This window comes from Pleurodeles waltl, chromosome 12, assembly GCF_031143425.1.
Source record: "Pleurodeles waltl isolate 20211129_DDA chromosome 12, aPleWal1.hap1.20221129, whole genome shotgun sequence".
Classification (NCBI taxonomy): domain Eukaryota; kingdom Metazoa; phylum Chordata; class Amphibia; order Caudata; family Salamandridae; genus Pleurodeles; species Pleurodeles waltl.
In genome coordinates this window covers 534,155,626-534,178,144 of record NC_090451.1, presented here as the reverse complement: position 1 = coordinate 534,178,144, position 22,519 = coordinate 534,155,626, and the positions used below count along the sequence as shown (strand labels likewise).

Genomic DNA, 22,519 nt, shown 5'->3' with positions numbered 1-22,519 from the left:
AGACTAGAAAGCAGTTATTTCCCCAAAAGCGGTGGATCAGCCTGTAGGAGTGGAAGTAGTCTGAAATAATGTTCTTAATACAGCTTGCCCTACTGTGGCTTGTTGTGCGGATAACACGTCTACACAGTAGTGCTTGGTGAATGTGTGAGGCGTAGACCATGTGGCTGCCTTACATATTTCATGCATTGGGATGTTTCCTAGAAAGGCCATGGTAGCACCTTTCTTTCTGGTTGAGTGTGCCCTTGGTGTAATGGGCAGCTGTCGTTTAGCTTTAAGGTAGCAGATTTGGATGCATTTAACTATCCATCTGGCTATACCTTGTTTTGAAATTGGGTTTCCTGCATGAGGTTTTTGAAATGCAATAAAGAGTTGTTTAGTCTTTCTGATGTTCTTTGTTCTGTCAATGTAATACATCAATGCTCTTTTGACATCTAATGTATGTAGTGCCCTTTCAGCTACGGTATCTGGCTGTGGAAAGAACACTGGAAGTTCCACTGTTTGATTTAGATGGAACGGTGAAATAACCTTTGGCAAAAATTTAGGATTGGTCCTTAGGACGACTTTATTTTTGTGTAGTTGTATAAAAGGTTCCTGTATTGTAAACGCCTGAATCTCGCTTACTCTTCTTAGGGAAGTAATGGCGATGAGAAATGCCACCTTCCAGGTTAGGAATTGTATTTCGCAGGAGTGCATGGGTTCAAAAGGTGGACCCATAAGTCTAGTTAGGACAACATTTAGGTTCCATGAAGGAACAGGTAGTGTTCTTGGTGGTATAATTCTCCTAAGGCCCTCCATGAATGCTTTAATGACTGGTATCTTATATAGGGAAGTTGAATAGGTAGTCTGCAGGTATGCAGATATTGCTGCAAGGTGTATTTTAATGGAAGAGAAAGCTAGGTTAGATTTTTGTAAGTGAAGCAAGTAACCCACTACATGTTCTGGAGTTGTGTGTAATGGTTGTATTTGATTAATATGGCAGTAGCAAACAAACCTCTTCCATTTACTTGCATAACAGTGCCTGGTGGATGGCCTTCTGGCTTGTTTTATGACTTCCATACATTCTTGGGTAAGTTGTAAGTGCCCGAATTCTAGGATTTCAGGAGCCAGATTGCTAGATTCAGCGATGCTGGATCTGGGTGTCTGATCTTTTGGTTGTGCTGTGTCAACAGATCTGGCCTGTTGGGCAATTTGATGCAGGGTACCACTGATAGGTCTAGCAGCGTTGTGTACCAGGGTTGCCTTGCCCAAGTTGGTGCTATCAATATGAGTTTGAGTTTGCTTTGACTGAGTTTGTTTACCAGGTAAGGAAGGAGAGGGAGAGGAGGAAAAGCGTAAGCAAATATCCCTGACCAGTTCATCCATAGGGCATTGCCTTGGGATTGTTTGTGTGGGTATCTGGATGCGAAGTTTTGGCATTTTGCGTTCTCCCTTGTCGCAAACAAGTCTATCTGAGGTGTTCCCCAGAGTTTGAAATAAGTGTTCAGAATTTGGGGGTGAATTTCCCATTCGTGGACCTGTTGATGATCTCGTGAGAGATTGTCTGCGAGTTGATTTTGGATCCCTGGTATAAACTGTGCTATTAGGCGAATTTGGTTGTGAATTGCCCAATGCCAAATTTTTTGTGCTAGCAGGCTTAACTGCGTGGAGTGCGTCCCCCCCTGCTTGTTTAGATAATACATTGTCGTCATGTTGTCTGTTTTGACGAGAATGTATTTGTGAACTATTATTGGTTGGAAGGCTTTTAGTGCTTGAAAAACTGCTAGAAGTTCTAGGTGATTGATATGCAGTTTTGTTTGATGTACGTTCCATTGTCCTTGTATGCTGTGTTGATCGAGGTGTGCTCCCCACCCTGTCATGGAAGCATCTGTTGTTATTACGTATTGTGGCACTGGGTCTTGGAAAGGCCGCCCCTTGTTTAAATTTATGTTGTTCCACCACAGAAGCGAGAGGTAAGTTTGGCGGTCTATTAACACCAGATCTAGAAGGTGACCCTGTGCTTGAGACCACTGTGATGCTAGGCATTGTTGTAAGGGCCTCATGTGCAGTCTTGCGTTTGGGACAATGGCTATGCATGAAGACATCATGCCTAGGAGTTGTAATACCATCTTTGCCTGTATCTTTTGTGTTGGATACATGCGTTGTATGATGGTGTTGAAATTTAGAATTCTTTGTGGACTTGGAGTGGCTACTCCCTTTGATGTGTCTATTATGGCTCCTAGGTATTGTTGTACCTTGCACGGCAGAATGTTGGATTTTGTAAAGTTGACGGTGAACCCGAGTTTGAAGAGGGTTTGTATGATCTGATTTGTGTGATTTGAGCACTGTATGAACGAATGGGCCTTGATTAGCCAGTCGTCCAAATATGGGAACACATGTATTTGCTGCCTTCTTATGTGTGCAGCGACTACCGCTAGACATTTGGTAAAGACTCTTGGTGCGGTTGTTAATCCGAAAGGCAGTACCTTGAATTGGTAATGTATTCCTTTGAATACAAACCTTAGGTATTTCCTGTGCGATGTGTGTATTGGTATATGGAAATAAGCATCCTTGAGGTCTAAAGTTGCCATGTAGTCGTGTAGTTTTAGCAATGGCAATACTTCTTGTAGTGTGACCATGTGGAAGTGGTCTGATTTGATGAAAGTGTTCACTACTCTGAGGTCTATGAGTGGTCTCAGCGTTTTGTCCTTCTTTGGTATCAGAAAGTACAGTGAGTAAACTCCTGTGTTTATTTGTGTGTTTGGCACTAATTCGATTGCATTCTTTTGCAATAGTGCCTGCACTTCTATCTCCAGGAGATTGGAATGGTGTGTTGTTAAATTGTGTGCTTTTGGTGGTATGTTTGGAGGGAATTGTAGAAATTCTATGCAATAACCATGTTGGATAATTGCTAGAACCCAAGTGTCTGTAGTGATTTTCTCCCATGCTTTGTAATAATGACCTATTCTTCCCCCCACTGGTGTTGTGTGGAGGGGGTGAGTGACATGTGAGTCACTGTTTAGTAGTAGGGGTTTTTGGGCTTTGAAATCTTCCTCTATTTCTAGGGAATTGCCCTCCTCTATATTGTCCCCGAAAACCTCCTCTATACTGTCCCTGGTAACTGGACGGTGTGGCTTGTGAGGTGCTGGCTTGTGTGTTTTGACCCCGAAACCCCCCTCGAAAGGGCGTTTTACGGAATGTGCTGTAATTCCCTCTGCTCTGCGGGGAGTAGAGTGCGCCCATGGCTTTGGCAGTGTCCGTATCTTTTTTGAGTTTCTCAATCGCTGTGTCCACTTCTGGACCGAACAGTTCTTTTTCATTAAAAGGCATATTGAGAACTGCTTGTTGAATCTCTGGTTTAAATCCAGACGTTCGGAGCCATGCATGCCTTCTGATAGTTACAGATGTATTAATTGTCCGTGCAGCTGTATCTGCAGCGTCCATGGAGGAGCGTATCTGGTTGTTGGAGATGGCCTGTCCCTCCTCAACCACTTGTTTTGCCCTATTTTGTAAGTCCTTGGGCAGATGTTCAATGAGATGTTGCATCTCGTCCCAGTGGGCTCTGTCATAGCGCGCAAGTAGTGCCTGGGAGTTCGCGATGCGCCACTGGTTTGCAGCTTGTGCTGCGACTCTTTTACCAGCTGCATCGAACTTGCAGCTTTCTTTATCTGGGGGTGGTGCATCTCCAGATGTGTGAGAGTTGGCCCTTTTCCTAGCTGCTCCTACAACGACAGAGTCTGGTGGCAGCTGTGTAGTGATGAAAACCGGGTCCGTAGGAGGCGGCTTATACTTTTTTTCTACCCTTGGTGTGATTGCCCTACTTTTAACCGGCTCCTTAAAGATGTCTTTTGCGTGCCGGAGCATACCAGGGAGCATAGGCAGGCTTTGGTATGAGCTGTGGGTGGAGGAGAGTGTGTTGAATAAGAAATCATCCTCGACCTGTTCTGAGTGGAGGCTTACGTGGTGAAATTGTGCTGCTCTAGCCACCACTTGAGAGTACGCGGTGCTGTCTTCTGGTGGAGATGGCTTTGTAGGGTATGTCTCCGGACTGTTATCTGACACTGGGGCGTCGTAAAGGTCCCATGCGTCCTGATCTTGGTCACCCTGGCTCATGGTGGTGTGAGCTGGGGAGTGTGATGGAGTTTGTGCTGGTGAAACGTTAATCACGGGCGGAGGAGAGGGTGGTGGTGTAACTCTTTTCACCACTTTTGGTTGTGGTGTTTGTTCCGTCTGGAACTCCAACCTTCTCTTTCTCCTAATGGGGGGAAGGGTGCTTATTTTTCCTGTCCCCTGCTGAATGAAGATACGCTTTTGCGTATGGTCCACATCAGTTGCTTGTAGCTCTTCCTCAAACCTATGCTTCTGCATTTGGGAGGTTAGCGAGTGCTCTTCTGTATAAGAGCCTGAAGCTGGGTCGCTTGCAGTTTGTTTCGGCATCGAAACTTTGTCTGCGTGTTTTTTCGGCTCCGAGGTGACTTTTTTCCTTTTCGGGGCCGAAACCTCTCGGCGTCGATCTGTTTCGGTGCCGCTGTCTCGGCGTCGAGCCGTGTCCACACCGGCATCTCGGTGTCGAGGCTTGTCTCCAGCACTTTCTCGGTCCCGAGAAGGCTGCGTGCCGGTGTCTCGACCGGAGTCGGACGATCTCGGCACTGTTTGGGCCTTTTTCGGTGCCGACGGTCGGTCACCGAATTTATGGGTGGAGCCATGGCCGGATGGCAGTGGCGTCCCCTGGGCCTTGTAAATGTGTCTCTGTGTGGTTTTCGACGTCTTACTCACGGTTTGTGTATCGTCGAATCCTTCGGAGTCGGAGTCTTGGATCGAGAAGGTACCTTCCTCTTCCTGTTCCTCGAACTCCCGTTGGGCTGTCGGTGCGGACGCCATCTGAAGTCTTCTGGCTCGACGGTCTCGGAGTGTTTTTCGGGACCGGAACGCACGACAGGCCTCGCAGGTGTCTTCGCTGTGCTCAGGTGACAGGCACAGGTTGCAGACCAAGTGTTGGTCTGTGTAGGGGTATTTATTGTGGCATTTGGGGCAGAAACGGAACGGGGTCCGTTCCATCGGCGTTCTTCAGCACGCGGTCGGGCCGACCAGGCCCCGACGGAGGATCGAAAAACTACCCCGAAGGGCACCGGAGCTCTTCGATGCGGTGTTGAATCTAAGTACGCCGATCCCGAACGCAACAATACCGACGAAAATCTTCCGAAATTAGCTAATTTTCCGTTCCGAAACTCGGAGCGACAGGAACACGTCCGAACCCGATGGCGGAAAAAAAACAATCGAGGATAGAGTCGACGCCCATGCGCAATGGAGACAAAAGGAGGAGTCACTCGGTCCCGTGACTCGAAAGACTTCTTCGAAGAAAAACAACTTGTAACACTCCGGCCCAACACCAGATGGCGAGCTATTGCAGAACATGCGTATCTACAGCGACAGATGCCATCGAACACTTAGTTATGCATGGTGAGGGTGCAAGCTATAGTTACCTTAGGGCACGAGTTGTAGTTACAATAAATAAAATCTAATTGGTGAATGTCAGTGTTTTTTGTTTGTTTAAAACTAAGTTGTTGCTGAACCTCAGTATAACTTAAATTTAACCGTTGGTATTTTTTTAGTGAATTTCTAGAGTTTTTTTTGTTTAACGTGAAGGAACATGTTACTTACCTTATAAGAATCTGTGTGTGGCATGTAGCGCTGTAGATTCTGTTTGTGGCATGTAGTGCTGTAGATTCACAAGCTTTGCACACTCCTGCCATCTGGTGTTGAGCCCGAATATGTGCAAGTTGTTTTTCTTCTAAGAAGTCTTTTGAGTCACAAGTTAGAGCGACTACTCCTCTTGGTCATAGACTCCACCGTAAGATTGTTTTCCCCACAGGTGGGTGAGAACTGAGTGCAGGGTAAGTGCAAGTAATGAGATGTCTATGTGAATGTAAAGTAAAAAACTGCAACTGCCACAGGTGTCTGAGGAGGAGGGTGGGCGCATGTAAATCTACAGCCCTACATGGCATGAACAGATGCTTACAGGGTAAGTAACTTTCTATTCGAGGCATGTGTGGCAGTAGATACACCTGCTTTGCATAGACTGTACAACAGTACCCCTTAGAAACGGTGGCTAACCTGTGGGTTTTGCAGTTGTCTGAAAAAAAATGTACCCAGCACCGCCTCACCTACATTGACTTGTTGGCGTGTTAGAACATCCATTCAATGTTTAGTGAAGGTGTGTGTTGTAGACCATGTAGCTGCTTTGCATATGTCAGCTATTGGACTATTTCCTAGGTCCTAGGAAAACCATGGATGCTCCTTTCTCCCTAGTAGTGTGTGCTCTAGAAGGTGTAGGTAGAGTTATTATGGCTTCAGCATAACATGTTTGAATACACTTAACTATCCATCTGGCTGTACCTGATTTGGACATAAGCTTTCCTTTATGGGGAGGGGAAGAGAAAAATAGTTGTTTAGATTTCCTGAAATGTTTAGTTCTATCAGTGTAGAGGGCCCTTCTAACATCTACTGTGTGGCCAGCCCTCGTCGTAACTGAATCTGGTTGTGGGAAAAAAATGGTAACTCAAGATCTGCACTTGGCGGGCTATCAACACCAGATCCTCTGACCCGTCACTGAGACCACTGTCGAGCTAAACATTCCTGTAACTGACACATGTGTAGTCAGTCATAGGGTACTATGGCAATGCAGGAGGCCATCATCCCTAAAAGGAATGTGACTGCCCACACTGTGAGTTGTTGATTTGCCTGTAATTAAGGTTAATAGTGTCTGAAAAGAAAAATGTTCCCTACCCAGTAGACATCTGTTGGCATGTAGTGCTGTAGATTCAGAAGCTTTGCATAAGTCTGCCATCTAGAGTTGGACTCAGTGTTGCAACTTGTTTTTGTTCGAATTTTGTTTTTCGAGTCACAAGTGGGTGAGGTAAGGAGTATATATAGAAAGTAAGGAAAGGAGATATACAAACAGTGAATATACATATATACTATATTTATATAATAATGCCACTAAAATGACTACAGGCTTCCCGGGAGGAGGGAGGGCGCATGTGAATCTACAGCACTACATGCCACGAACAGATGCTTAATGGGTAAGAAACATTTTCCGCTTGATGGCATGAGTGGCTGTATATACACATGCTCTACATAGACTGTAAAGCAGCCCCTCCGTAAAAGCGGTGGCTAGCCTGTGGGTGTTGCAGTTGACTGGAAAAGTGTCTGTAGCACAGCTTGACCGACTTGGTAGTACATCCACATTGTAATGTATTGTGAATGTATGTGGTGTGGACCATGTAGCTGCCTTACAAATGTCAGCTATAGGGCTATTTCCAAGGAAAGCCATAGTGGCACCTTTTTTCCTAGTGGAAGGTGCTCTAGGAGTAAAAGGTAACGGCCTCTTTGATTGTAGCTTAGAAATCTGTAAACATTTCATGATCCATCTAGCTATGCCTTTTTTTGGGATATTGGACTGCCCTTGAAAGATAGTGAAAAGGCTACAAAGATTTTTTTTTTTCCCCTAAACTCTTTGGTTCAATCAATGTAAAACATGAGTGCTGTCTTAACATCTAGAGTGTGGGAAGAGCTCATTCCGCAACAGTCAGGCTGCGGAAAGAAGACTGGTAGCTCAATAGACTTGTTTATATGGAATTGTGAAACTTCTTTATGAAGAAGCTTCGGGTTTGTGCAGAGGACTACCTTGTCTCTATGAACTTGGAAGAAAGGTTCTTCCAAGTTTAGGGACTGGAGCTCAGTGATGTGATGGCAAGTAAGAAAGCCACCTTCCAAGAAAGATACTGAAGAGTATATGTCTGAAATGGCTTAAAAGGAGGCCCCATAAGGCTGGTAAGCACAATATGAGGTTCCAAGATGGTGCATGGGGCACCCCTGGGTGGAATGACTTAAGGCCTTCCAGGAAAGCTTTAATGACTGTGATCCTGAACAAAGAACTGTGTTGACTGTTATTTAAATATGCAGCTATAGCCGTGAGATGTAGGTGAATAGAAGTGTAAGCTAAATGTGCCTTTTGTAAATGGAACAGATAACAAATGCTGCCTTGAACAGTAGCTCTGACAAGATGGGGTCAATGTGTTTGGGTTGGCAGTAACAAAGTAAATGTTTCCATTTTGCAACATAACATGCTCTAGTTATGGGTCTAAGAGCTCCCTGAGAATGTCTATACATTCCGCTGGCATACCTATGTAACCAAACTCTGACTTCTGGAGCTATATTGCAAGGTTGAGAAACTTGAAGTCTGGATGTCTGATCTTTCCTTGATTTCATGTGAGAAGGTCCAGACTGCTGGAAAGCTCTCCGTGGGGAACTACTGATAGGTTCAGAAGTGTGGTGAACCATGGCAGACATACCCAAATGGGAGCTACAAGGTTCACAGTGAGAGACGTTTGACAGATCCTGCGAACCAGAAATGGAATGAGAGGGAGAGGTGGAAAAGCATAAGCAAATATCCATGACCACTTCATCCATAGAGCACCGCCCTTGGATAGAGGGTGTGGATACCTGAAGGTAAAGCTTGGGCATTTAGCATTTTCTGCTGTGGCAAATAGGTCTATTTGAGGAGTTCTCCAATTTGCAAAGTATGTCTGAAGGACTTGTGGGTGAAGTTCCCATTCGTGTACTTTTTGCTACATCCTGCCAAGCAGGGCTGCAAAGTCTATTCCTGAGAGATATTCTGCCACCAGGTGAATGTGGTGGTGAAGAGCCCACTTCCATATCGTCTGAGAGAGTTGTGACAATTGGGACGACTGTGTCCTCCCTGTTTCTGTAGGTGATACATGGCCGTCATGTTGTCCGTGCAGACTAAGACAATCTTTTGAGATAGGTGATGAAGAAAAGCTTTTAGAGTTATAAACACTGTCTGAAGCTTGAGGTAACTGATATGTAGGGATTTCTGAATGAGAAGCAGAGGGCCTATGCTTTGAGGTCTTGAAGGTGAGAACCACAACCTATCAGTGATGTATCTGTGGTCAGTGTGACCTGAGGCACAGGGTTAAAAAAAGGCCACACTTTCAACAGGTTGGTGGTATTCCATCATAGCAGAGAGAAGTGAATAGGGCTTTCTAACACTAGATCTTCAAAGTGACCCTGTGACTGAGACCAATAACGACAGACACCGCTGTAGGGGACATGTGCAGTCTGACAAGGGCAAGGTTGTATGATGGAACAACGCATGCTGGAACAACGCATGCCTTAACAATGCGGTCGGAACAACGACCACATTGTTTCTATGCATGCCTTTCCAACAAATTTTCATTGTAAAAGCAGGCCTAGTAAAGGCATGTGTGGAAACACCTCACTGCCTCACTCCCGCCCCTAACCCAACCCCACCCTAATTCCTTAAAAAAATACCCAAACCCCCCCACTCCTTTAAAAATAAATAGTACGTACCCAGCCCCCCAAATCCCTTAATCCCCCCCACCCCTGCCCCACTTACTTCACTGCGTCCTCTCCCGAACAAAGCATGGCTGTTTCTGTGCCTTATCCACGCATAGTCGTAGTTCAGCACATGCGTGGTTAAGGCACAAAAACAGCCATGTGTTGTTTAGGCGAGCGTGGTTATGCTTGCGAGGGAAACGTCTGCGTTGTTTACAACACGTAGTTGTTTACAACACGTAGTTGAGGACGTTTCCCACATGGGGAATAATGGCAATGCAAGATGCCATCATTCCTAACAGGCACATAAAAGCCCTGACTGCATATGTGCGATTGTTCTGAAACTGGGGAGAAAAGAACGAAAACTCTGAACATGGGCCTGGTTGGGGTGGTTATCCCCAACACTACATCGAGAATAGCTTCTAGATAAGGCTGTATCTGGAGGGGTTGTAGGTGGGATTTGGAAACGTTAAGTATGAAACCCAAAGTGTGAAGGAGGTCCACTGTCAGCTGGGTGTAAGATTGGCACTGTCATAACGTACTGGCTTTGATGAGCCAGTCATCTAGATAGGGTAACATATGGATGCTCTGACTTCTGAGGTGTACGGCAACTACTGTCAAACACTTTGTGAAGACTCTGGGAGCAGTCATGACCCCCGAAAGGCAGGACTTTGATCTGGTAATGTCTGCCTGCAATAACGTACCTCAAGTATTTTCGGTGTGCGGGGTGGATGGGAATATGAAAATAGGCGTACTTTAGATCTAGAGCTGTCAAAGTCGCCTTGTTGCAGAAGTGGAATAACACATCTTGAAGACTAACTATGTGAATGTGTTCTGACAGGATGTAACAGGATGTACAGGTTTAGTGGTCTGAGTTATAGAATAGGTCTGGGAGAGTCTTCCTTTTTGGAAATGCGGAATTATAGGGAGTATACCCCGGGCCTCTGGTGTTGTAAGAGAACAGGCTTGATGGCCCCTTTGAGAAGAAGGGATTGAACCTCTTGTTTGGAAAGGGTGAGGTGCTTGTGGGTTAGCCTATAAGAGTGAAGGAGAGTATTTGGAGGAGTGGTAATGAGCTCCAGACAATAACCATGTTGGATATTGGAAAGGATCCATTGGTCCCTGGTAATGTTGATCCATTCTGAATAAAAGGTTTGAAGCCGTCCCCTGACAGATGTGAAGTGAGCAGGGGGAGACTGAGGTAGTCACTGCTTTGCAGAGGAAGAAGACCCTCAGGAGGCATTGCTTTTACCTCTGCCTTTATTGTTGCCTCTGTAGGATCCCCCTATAGAAAAACCTTAAATAGGAGGGTGTAGGCTGTCTGGCTTGAGAAGTAGACGCCTCAGAGGACGTGGATTTGTAGGCACCTCTAAAAGTGGGGCAACGAAAAGTGCCCATTTGTGTGGGGGACTATAGAGCACCCAATGCCTTTGCTGTATCTGTGTCTTTTTTTTTATTTTTTATTTTTAAAAAGCTTCTCAAGGGTGGTATACCCTCGAGGGCCAAAAAGATGCTCCTTATCAAAGGGCATGCTAAGGACTGCTTGCTGTACTTCTGATTTGAACCCAGAGCAGCAGAGCCGTCCATGCCTCATTAGGATACTTGTATTGATGCTGCATGCAGTTGTATTTGCGGCATCCAGGGCACAACGGATAGAATTATTACAAATTGTTTGCCCCTCAGCAACAACTTGTTGCCCTCTCTTGCGGATCTGGGAGAAACTGGAGGAGCTCTTCCATTTCATCCCAGTGAGCCCGGTCATATCTAGCCTGTATCCAGTAATGCCTGGGAATTGGTGATATGCCAATGGTTAACTGCCTGTGCCACCACTCTTGTCTGCAGCACCAATTTTCTTGACTGTTTCTCAGGAGGAGGAGAGTCACATGTGGCCTGGCTATTGGCACGTTTTCATGCAGTGGTGGCTACAATGGAATCCAGAGGGACCTGTGACCTAATGCAAAACGGGTCTGTGGAATAGGCTTATATTTTTTTCTACTCTAGGGCTGATAACCCTAGAGCGGACGGGCTCCTTGAAAATGTTGTCTCCATGATGAAGCATGCCAGGGAGCACTGGGAGAAATTGGATATCCCTGAGAGTAGATGTGAGCGTATCAAACAGGAAATCCTGTTTGATCAGGTCCATGAAGTTCAACACTGTGAAAAGCAGCTGCTCTTGCCACTACTTGCTGGTAAGATGTGGTATCTTTTGGTGGTGAGGTGTGTGCGTGTATAAGTCATGATCATTGGAGAGGATGGGGTCAGGGTCATAAGTGTTCCATAGATCTGGGTCATGTTCTGTCCCAACCAAATCCTCTCAAACACATAAAGGGGATCCTTGAGGGGTATAATCTCCTGAAGTAGTTGAGGCAGGAGAATGAGGAAGGGAAGGAGAAGGGGTTGACTTGTGTGTCCCCTGGTGCCCTACAAAACCCCCTGGTCTGCCCTCTGAAGTCGCGGGTACTTACCTGCTGGCAGACTTGAACTGGGGCACCGCCTTCTCCATTGAAGCCTATGCGTTTTGGGCACCACTTTGACCTCTGCACCTGACCGGCCCTGAGCTGCTGGTGTGGTAACTTTGGGGTTGCCCTGAACCCCCAACGGTGGGCTACCTTGGACCCAACTTTAAACCCTGTAGGTGCTTTACTTACCTGAAAAACTAACAAATACTTACCTCCCCCAGGAACTGTTGAATTTTGCACTGTGTCCAATTTTAAAATAGCTTATTGCCATTTTTGCCAAAACTGTACATGCTATTGTGATTATTCAAAGTTCCTAAGATACCTGAGTGAAATACCTTTCATTTAAAGTATTGTTTGTAAATCTTGAACCTGTGGTTCTTAAAATAAACTAAGAAAATATATTTTTCTATATAAAAACCTACTGGCCTGGAATTGTCTCTGAGTGTGTGTTCCTCATTTATTGCCTGTGTGTGTACAACAAATGCTTAACACTTACCCTCTGATAAGCCTACTGCTCGACCACACTACCACAAAACAGAGCATTAGAATTATTTATTTTTGCCACTATCTTACCTCTAAGGGGAACCCTTGGACTCTGTGCATGCTATTTCCTACACTGACATTTTCACCCAACTAGAACTTCACTTTACCCTTTGTTTTTTCTGGCGAATGAATATTTATATTTATACACACACACTGCTGGCAAACAAAAGAGGGAAAGAGAGCAATCGGCTTCAATTAGGTCACTGATGTTGTGTGAGGTCATGAGTACCTGGAGAAATGATGGCTGTGTAGGTCACAAAAACCAGTGAATTTCAGTAGTTTTTAAAAATGCACTCTAATTAATAGATCCCTTCAACTAACTTTTTCAGGGACTTTATAAGGTCTTCTTCATAATGTTGGTTAACAACTGATCTTAGTAGACAGTTATGAATTCCATTGTAAACTGTTTTTTTTTTTTTTTTGTGACTTTGCGCATCCTGCAGCTATGCCGTGCATATAGGGCCTCTTTCTCTACGCACCAATGGGCATAGCCTTCAGCTGAGACTAACAAGCTCTGGAAGAAGGACATGCCATTAAACAACTACCTAGCATCTGCTTTCACAACCCAGTGCATCTGCTCTACGTTGGGGCCTATTCCTACTGCTCATTAGCCATCACAGATACACACTGCTCTAGTCAATGTTCTTGCCCTTTGTTCACTGGCTGCAACCTCTACCTCTGCCCCAAACCTCTAACTTCAACCCCCAGTGTCGAATGGACAATAACTGTGGCACAAAAAGTTGTTACCCCACGTCCAGTAACAGCAGCCCATGTTAAGTAACTATGGGATTGGCCTAAACCGTTCCTTCTACCCCTGACACCAGTGGGCATGTAACATGACCTGTGGACATGCCCAGTTGTACAATGCAAGACCACTGGCAGGATGTGAGCTTTGAAAGCACTGTGTATGGCACTAATCCTGCCCAGAAACACCTGCTTCTATGGGCTTCTGGTCTGCAGATAATCCTGTAAAATAGCAGATTCACTAAAGCAGTGCTGGCAACCTAAGTTTAAATGAACAGCCCAAAATTTGACAAGTCTATCCGGAGACAGTGTTCTCATGCCTGTGGTGTGAAGGTGTGGTATGTTCACCATGCCTCCCCCTGTGCCCAGACAAATGTTTACAGAGATTTCTGGGCTCCGTACACTACAGGAAAACGGTCAACACAGCAAATGATCCTCTCTAAACAGTTGCTAAGCTTCCCACTTTAGATTAATAATTTGAAGTTGATAGTCCTACATTTTTCCCATCCTTATTTAAAAAAGAATTTTGACCACACCTTTTGGCAAACAACTCCACAAATGATAAAAAATAATGTCACAAAGAAAAGTATTCATCGGCTTTAGAGTCTGTGCCTTTTTTCAGCATTACAGCCAACAGTGTTTTCTTTAGCAATGAGGTGCTCATATGGGCACTAAAAACAGAATATGTTTGGACTCCCCACCACCCCTGCAAAACTGCTGCCCCCAACCAACATGCACAAATCTTTAAAGGGTCAGACAAAAATCTTATTCTATTATTTAATGTTTCATGCAAATTTGTCAAAAGGAACCAAAGACATTAGCAAAACAAAATAAAAGCTTTTCTTATGTGAAGAACAAACCAAATATCACCACATCTGAAGTATAACCCCGTTTTTAAAAGACAAAAACAATAAGCCTTTAAAGTGTCACTGCTATTTATGGATAAAAACTAAGCAATGGATAGAGGATCTTGCATGCAGGCGGAGATATTAACTGTTTATCATGAGCTTATGAAAAAGAATCGGTGGTTTCTACACAGCAGTACAGAACTAACATAGATCGAGGAGCACAGCATCCCAATAATTATAGTGGGCAAGAGCAGATAATAGGAAACCGATCTCAACACAAAGAATGTACTCTTTTTACCCAACATTAACAATTCCAAAAATGGGCAAAGAATGAACTTGTGAAAGAGTGATATCTAGAAAACTGGATACAGCGGTGCTTAAGCAGCCAGAACAGTCAGCTTGTAGTGCAATCATAAAATTACATATTTGGACATCAGGCATCCAACCTAACAAAGATCTGAAACAGTTTACCTTGGCAGAGGCACCACTCTCCATTTCCAGGATGAGCACAGGGCGGTTGGGCTGTTCATCAATCATCTGCTTGGTCTTTTCCAGTACCTGGTGGTCATGAAGGAGAACTGACCATGAACGTTTCGAACATGCATTATGATGTAAAAGAACACAGCAAGGCAGAAGAAGAGGTCATGCATAAATAATTTTGTCACTCTCCAGCTACCTTTCTATCACAAGAGATCAGACTTCTGTTTCTACTACCACAAGCCAAACCACATCAGCTCTCTGTTACACTCCGAAACCCCGGTCCTGAGACATGCTCCTCCTAGAGGCCAAAAACCTTCAAAACCATTTAGTATGCTCCTTCCACATGTTGCTATGCAAACGTAGTCTCTGAATACATGCTAGCACTCCTAAGGAAACTCCAATCACAACCACCTCCCATCTCTTCACAAGGTAACATTCCACACCTAGCTCACTCAACAACTCCAACTCTGCAGGCACCGTACTTAACTAGTAGGTTTCCAAAATGCTTCTGAAGCACTCCTACTGTGAAAAGTGTCTGTGACTGCACCGCTCAATAGATCTTGTACTTATGACGGTGCTCCATGCAGCTAGGCCAAATGTTGAGCCCTTACCCGTTTCTGAACATCCGCTTTGCTGGCACGATCAAGGTCATCCATAGTCTTCTTCAGAGTTTTCAGAGCCTCCCTTAACTCATCCTTCTCCCACTGGGCGATGACTGCTGTGGCAAAAGTCTACACCGGAAGCACAGGTTTTAATAATCAAATATCACTGCACAATTCACAGACAGTGGAGAATATAGAGACAGTTCTATGAATCAAGAGCAAGATCACTGGCCAAAAAAAAAAAAAAAACCACCTTTCACCCTAAAAGGTACTACAATTTGAGGGGCTCTTAAATTCACGACTGTTGATCACTAGTACAGCTGGACATACTGCAAGTCAAGACTAGAGTGTTTTACCAGTGCATATTCTAAGCTGTGTGAAAGACTGAGTTCAGAAGCAGCATGAACAGACCATGAATAAGAGAATCCGCACAGCAGTTAGAGGAGTTATAGATCTATCAATGTGCATTTGTGAAGGCTGCTTAAGTGATGCTGAACGTCATGTATGAGAAGCTGGTAGGGTGTGTGCAGACATGAAGTGGAGCAACAGGTCATGTCAACGGAGGGGCACACATCCTCGACTTCTGATGTTCAAGTAATGCTACAGTGATCCATTTCAATCCTGTAACTACTTTAGGAAAACAGAGTTGTGATGTTTTAGGAACTCACCTCACCAAGGTCAGCAATTTCCTTTTGAATTTCCTTGTTGGGGGCTGTCTGCACTTTCACTTTAGCATCTAGAGCAGAGAGAGATTGCTTCAGGCTTTCTACTTTCCGAAGTGCCTAGAAGAAAAATATGGACAGTGCTTTACAATATTAACGTTACAGTGGAGTCTCGAGCTGGCACCCAAGCAGGTTAACCTGCTTCCAGAAGCTATAGTGACATCTCTGGGTCTCTTCCTTTTTATTAGTGTTCAACTACCCTTACATACACGTTCCTACCTTTTTTTCCTCTCTATCCACTGCTTGTAACCAACAAATTATAGCTACTGACATGGAATAAAGTCAAAAATATTCACTTCCTGTAGCACATGGTAGGCAAGGTAGGGAGTGTGAGATTAACTCAATCCTCCAGCCTGTTTTATAATGCTAAAAGCTGCGTTGCAAGTTGCCACTTAAATAATCTGAGAAATCAGACAATACAGCTGCATATCAATCACAGAAAGCTACAATCTGGAAGCCAAGGTAAGCCATGAGCTAGCCTATAAAACTGTCCATGTTGACTCACAATAATACCTAATGGATCAGTGGAAAATCTCTGGGGACTGAATACAGAATCAACACTGTCCCTAAATTATAGGTCCTCAATTAAAATAAATTTTTCATAAATCATTTTTAGAAGCCCCACATCCAATTTGGGACATCCATCAGATAGAGTTGTGGTTCCTGCGGAGATTTTCAGACATGACTGTCTGATATCGCTGCGGCATCTGGCTTATATCAGCATTTCAACAGGTTTTAGCTTTATTTTTTTTATTTGTTTGCTGATACAAATTATTATATTCTAATGCACAGAGGGGCCACTCTGGGTCTGACCCATTTAATAAAATAAGAAATAAAATAAATGCATGCCTCTTCCCCGAAGAAGCAATTTGTGAGCCATAAATGGCGAATTAGTATTGTCCACAGTAACCGTCATGGCCAAGAAACACAATGTTCTCTTGAAATGATAACAGGCCTGGTTATCAGCCATGCACTATTCCCGCTTCCTGTCAAAGACTTCCCTGTCACCCAAAGAGAAAACTGGCTAGTTGCTATTCAGTCACTTGTTGTCTTTCCCGATTCCCTAAGGTCTCTCCACCACACTCAATTGCTGCTCAGTGTATTGGTAATAGTTTTTTTTTTTTTTAACCATTTTGCCACTTTTTTGGCACTTTCCTCACCTTCTGCGCCTCTGGGCCAGTGACTGCCACGATTCGTCGAATCCCTTTAGCAATTGCTTCCTCTGAGACAATGACAAACGGGCCTGCATGACGGGAGTTCTGCAGGTGCCTACAAATAAAATAACAACTGTCTTTAAAAACCAAGCTTCAGATACAAAAACTACTGCTTTGTAAGAATTTTGAGAGACTATCCGGAAACTATTTTAGCATCAAGAATGACCTTAGAAGGATATTAGTGGGACTGGGGTTACAACAAATCAAGTAAAACGATTTCATGCTCGGAAAGAAAGAATGAGAAACATTAATTCGTACAATAGTTCAAGTATAAGTATGCATTTGTGGGTTTGCTGAAGGCTATGCTTTGTGTGTCCTATGTCCAGAGATGTAGCTGGCACTGGACCTAGCAAAGTCATTAACATCAGTTAGGATGAAATATCGGTGCCCACTGCACAAGCAGGAGTCCTCTGCATGGCTTAGAATAGTTGTGCTGCCATGTTGGTGGTTTTTGATTTGTCCTATGTTGCCTCGGAGCTCGCTTGAGGAGCTCCATGTTATGACCGTACTACTAGTCAGGAGGTCTAGCATCTGTTGACAGGGGCTCACCAGTGCTGAACTTAAACCAGAGCAACAGTGGCTACTGCATCACGGCATATGAAGATATTGGTGTTGCAGGCAGTAAATGCAATTCAAAACTAAGAGCATTTTTGCCTTCAGAAACTGTTTACTAGTGCTCTTCCTGTAAATGCCAGTCCAAACATGGCATGAAGGGGTAGGGGAACTGAGTGTTATGTGTGTTTTATATTGTAACGAAAGGAATTAATGTCTATCTGGGATAAGTGGACTGGTTGCACAAAATGGTAGGCCGGTGGATTTTCCTTTTTCCATGGTGGAAATGACATAACAGATCCCTGTACTCCCTGAATTCAGCCTGTTGTGCAGAAGAATTTGGCCACTTCCTTCTCTTTATTCGGAGGGATTTTCCCCTGCTACAGAGGAACTTCCTCGCTCTGCCTCTTCCTGTGATGCTGGCTGTCACCGAGTAATGCAGGCCGACAAAAACTAAACGTCCGCTTTTTCTGGGTACTTCCTTTCAAACTATTCACGGTTGAAATCAGATTACGGAATGAAGAGATCCTATATTTAGTAGTTGACAAGACTAAAACAGTTGTAGGTACTTGTAGGCATTTGAGGCCTGCCCCTATGAGTAGGTAAATTCGGAGAACGTCCTACACTTCTTAACACACACCTTGAATTAACACACTTGAGTTTCGGTGTTGTTCATAGCTGGTCATGTGCCTTCTCCCAGTTTCATTGATGAATTGTAGCTCGAAATTCAGCTGAATTTTTCTGTGATCCACAAATACTGCAACTGTTTATGTAAATAATGTTCTACACCACTTGTACTACCTCCGACCTTAACCGATGACGTAAAAATAATTTAGGAATGTCCCAAAGTTGACGGAATGAGAGGTTCCTGCTGTTCTTCAGCACATCCAAGATCTACTTTTAGAGGGAAAAAACACTTACCTCTGTCACGAGTCGGATAGATTATGCACAGCGTTTTAGAGTAACATACTTTAACTATAAACACAATATTACCAGGCATATCAAAGCTAACGATGCAAGCTTATTTTATGGGGCTACTACAAATGGTGATGTTTCACTTGCTATACTGCATTATAGTATTTATTTTGTTTTTAAATGGGACTGGATGGTAGAATGTAGAAGCATTATTCAAAGTAAGGATATAAAATCAAAAGTACACATGTTGCATCCCAACACAACTGCTAAATTTACGTAATTTTAGTGCAACTTTAACACATTCAAAACTTATGCCATTTGTACGTTTTTGCACTCGAATCTTCACGAAAATTTCCAAAAATCTTTTGACAGTCACATGAGCTGCTCTCTGGAAAGTTTCGGGGTGATCCATCAAGCAGGGACTGAGATAAAGGGGGAGTGAAATTTAGAGCTTTTTCAATGTTACTTCCCATAGGAAAAACAGCGAGAGTGCCAAAACCACTGGACGTAAATACACCAAATTTGGCAGAAAGGTAGCTCTTGAACCAGAAAGAGCCCTATTTGTTATTTGGTGTAAATCCATTTAGTAGTTTTTGAGAAACTTTGAAAATCCAAATTTGTATGTATATAGGGACACAAAGGATTTGCGACCTCCCTCCTGATCTCGTGCTGAGATCTGACTGGCTGCCAACACTTCAACAAGGGAGTGTTGGCAGCCATGTAGGGACTCGGCTTGAGCCAAGTCTCAGACAGAAATGTAAAAAAAACAGAGAAAAAGGGCCAGGGTAAAGACACCCTTATTCCATAGCTCTGGTGGTGCCCCTCACAACTCCCCTCCCGCCAGACTAGAAAGCATTTGTTTTTCCATTTAAGGCGGGAGTCGCAGCAGATCTGTGGCTCTGCTGTAAATTATTTAAAAAAATAAAAAAAACGTGGACTCCTGTGCTTTGTCTTTTTTAATAGACCATGAGGGCCAAGTCCTAGAGGCATTGCTTATTTCTAACATAAGGACCCCCCCCCACCCCTCCTCCAGACCACCACCTCCCAGGGGCTAATTATTTTATTTATATGGGGGAGGCCATCCCCACAGCCCCGGGGACCACCACCTCCCCAGGCTTTGAAAGCTTTAAGCAAGATTAACGCAAGGGAGGGGGGGTGTCATGGCTAGTCCACTACCTTCCCGGGGTGAACTTTAAATTATCAGCATGGGTACCGTGCAGCCCCTCTGCTTTAAGAAAATAAAAAGGGGGGGGGGGAGGGAGGGGCAGGGGCACCCAACACCCCAGCCTCCCTCGAGGATACACTGATGGTCCTGGGGACTGCAACCCCCTAGGTCCGGCTCTTGCTATGTCCCAGGGTGCCCACCCCCAGGATCATAGCTGTTTGCTGTGGCTTGGCTGCAGCTGTGATTGCGGCGGCCAAGTCACAGCAAACACTCTGTTTTCTGACAGCGGGACCTGTCAAACACTGTCAGAAAGCGGAGTTTTCATCTATCTTCCCTGCACACCGATATGCATGCAGCAAAGACAGATGAAAACATTGCCCCAGCAAGCAGGGAGCTGCTATTAAAAGCTGCTGCCTGCCTGCTGGAGCAATGGGACCGGGGCCTTGAGGCTTCCCCCGCAGTCCCAGATAGCCCATAAAGGGCCAAAAATATATATTTTTAAAAGATATAATGATGACCAGGGACCGTTAGTGAGGCCTTGAGGCTCTCCCCGACAGTCCCAGATAGCCCATAAAGACAAAAAAAAAAACAGAGAAGTAAAAGAAATGTCTAGTGTAATTGTGAAGGTAGCAGACCTTCACACAGAGCTCAGGGTTCAACTTCAGGGGTAGTCATTTCCCTTCTTTATTTTTTTCCCCCAACTGCAAATGGTGATCTTACTCTTTTTAAATGACATACATTTTTCTTTTCAAATTGTGCAGAAATATCGCATTCTAAGTATATCATACATCAAAGCCAAAAAAAAACTCTCCCTCTCTCTCTTTCTCCCACTCACACCCCCAGTCAGACCCTCAAGCACCCACTCACAGACCCATTCAATTATGCACCCACTCAAAGTCCCACTCACACCCTCATGCACCCACTCACAGACCTGTGCACACACTGATGTACCCATTAAAACACTGATGTAAGCACTCTCACAGCCACCCTCACCCCCAGATACACCCTCTCACCTATTCTCATATCCAGAGAGGCTGCGGCCAATTACCACCTCGCACGGCCAAAGGGCTGTGCGTTGCGTGGGGTTGGGAGGCTAGGGGGGGGTTGGCCGCAGGCCAGGCCTTGCAGGCAACATCCGCTGCGCAGGGGCGAAAGCCGTGCATGGTGCAAGGTAGAGTGCTTATAAAGGGTTGGCCTCAGGGCTTGGCCACAGGCCAGGCCTTGTGGCCAAACTCGTCGCCGGTTGTTGGATTAAAATATAGTAATAAAAATTACTATACATTAAAAAAAATATATAGAGAAATTCATTGAAAAAACCCCAAGGCTACAGGGACGTTATAGTTGGGAAACAGAATTTAAAAAAACAAAGACATTTACTGTAAAAACCAAAGGTTACAGGGACATTATAGATGAGGCTCACATTTTAAACATATAAAACCAGAGAAATTCACCAGTTAGAGTTATCTGAAATAACTACAACTCGTGCACTCGCCATGCACTGCTAATTACACCACAAATTACGACACTCGTTACATCTTTGATAATATCACTGATACTATCACTGGTAATATTTGCAGTATGTGCATGGCAGGGGTGCGACTGATAATTACCTTACGGCACGAGTTATAGTTACTTGAGATAACTAATTATAACTGGCGAATTTCTATACCTGTGACCTTTGTTTTTTTTTCAGTAAATAAGGAAAATGTCACTTACCCAGTGTACATCTGTTCGTGGCATTAGTCGCTGCAGATTCACATGCTGTGCATAGTCCGCCGTCTGGTGTTGGGTCGGAGTGTTACAAGTTGTTTTTCTTCGAAGAAGTCTTTTCGAGTCACGAGACCGAGGGACTCCTCCTCTTTGTTCCATTGCACATGGGCGTCGACTCCATCTTCGATTGTTTTCCCCGCAGAGGGTGAGGTAGGAGTTGGGTATGTTAGTAATAGTGCCCATGCAATGGAATGAATAAGTATGTACAGAATAAAGGTTAAGGTAATATATTTACAAATGTACAAATGTTGAATACTACTTCCAAACGGCTACAGGCTCCCGGGGAGGCGGGTGGGCGCATGTGAATCTGCAGCGACTAATGCCACGAACAGATGTACACTGGGTAAGTGACATTTTCCGTTCGGTGGCATGTGTAGCTGCAGATACACATGCTGTGCATAGACTAGTAAGCAGTTATCTCCCCAAAAGCGGTGGTTCAGCCTGTAGGAGTGGAAGTAGTTTGAAATAAAGTTCTTAGTACAGCTTGACCTACTGTGGCTTGTTGTGCAGATAGCACGTCTACACAGTAGTGCTTAGTAAATGTGTGAGGCGTAGACCATGTGGCTGCCTTACATATCTCGTTCATTGGAACGTTTCCTAGGAAGGCCATGGTAGCGCCTTTCTTTCTGGTTGAATGTGCCCTTGGTGTAATGGGCAGCTCTCTCTTTGCTTTGAGGTAGCAGGTTTGGATGCACTTAACTATCCATCTGGCTATACCTTGTTTTGATATTGGGTTTCCTGTATGAGGTTTTTGGAATGCAATAAATAGTTGTTTTGTTTTCCTAATTAGTTTTGTTCTGTCAATGTAGTACATTAGTGCTCTTTTAATGTCTAATGTATGTAGCGCCCTTTCAGCTATTGAGTCTGGCAGTGGAAAGAACACTGGTAGTTCTACTGTTTGATTTAAGTGGAACGGTGAGATTACTTTTGGTAAAAATTTTGGATTGGTTCTTAGAACTACCTTATTTTTGTGTATTTGAATAAATGGTTCTTGTATAGTAAACGCCTGAATTTCACTTACTCTTCTTAGAGATGTAATGGCAATGAGAAATGCAACCTTCCACGTTAGGTATTGTATTTCGCAAGAATGCATGGGTTCGAAAGGTGGACCCATGAGTCTTGTTAAGACAATGTTGAGGTTCCATGAAGGA

At 44.3% G+C, this 22,519-nt stretch overlaps 1 protein-coding gene across 1 annotated transcript in view; it reads right to left on the bottom strand.

The window, feature by feature from the left end:
* Positions 1–22,519, bottom strand: part of AARS1 (alanyl-tRNA synthetase 1) — a 328,287-nt gene that overhangs the window by 70,998 nt on the left and 234,770 nt on the right. Inside the window, exons 16-19 of the mRNA XM_069217537.1 lie at positions 16,913–17,021; positions 15,699–15,812; positions 15,040–15,159; positions 14,420–14,506 (exon numbers count right to left, since the gene is read on the bottom strand). Coding sequence (XP_069073638.1) covers positions 14,420–14,506; positions 15,040–15,159; positions 15,699–15,812; positions 16,913–17,021 — 430 coding nt within the window. The remainder of the gene's footprint in view (positions 1–14,419; positions 14,507–15,039; positions 15,160–15,698; positions 15,813–16,912; positions 17,022–22,519) is intronic.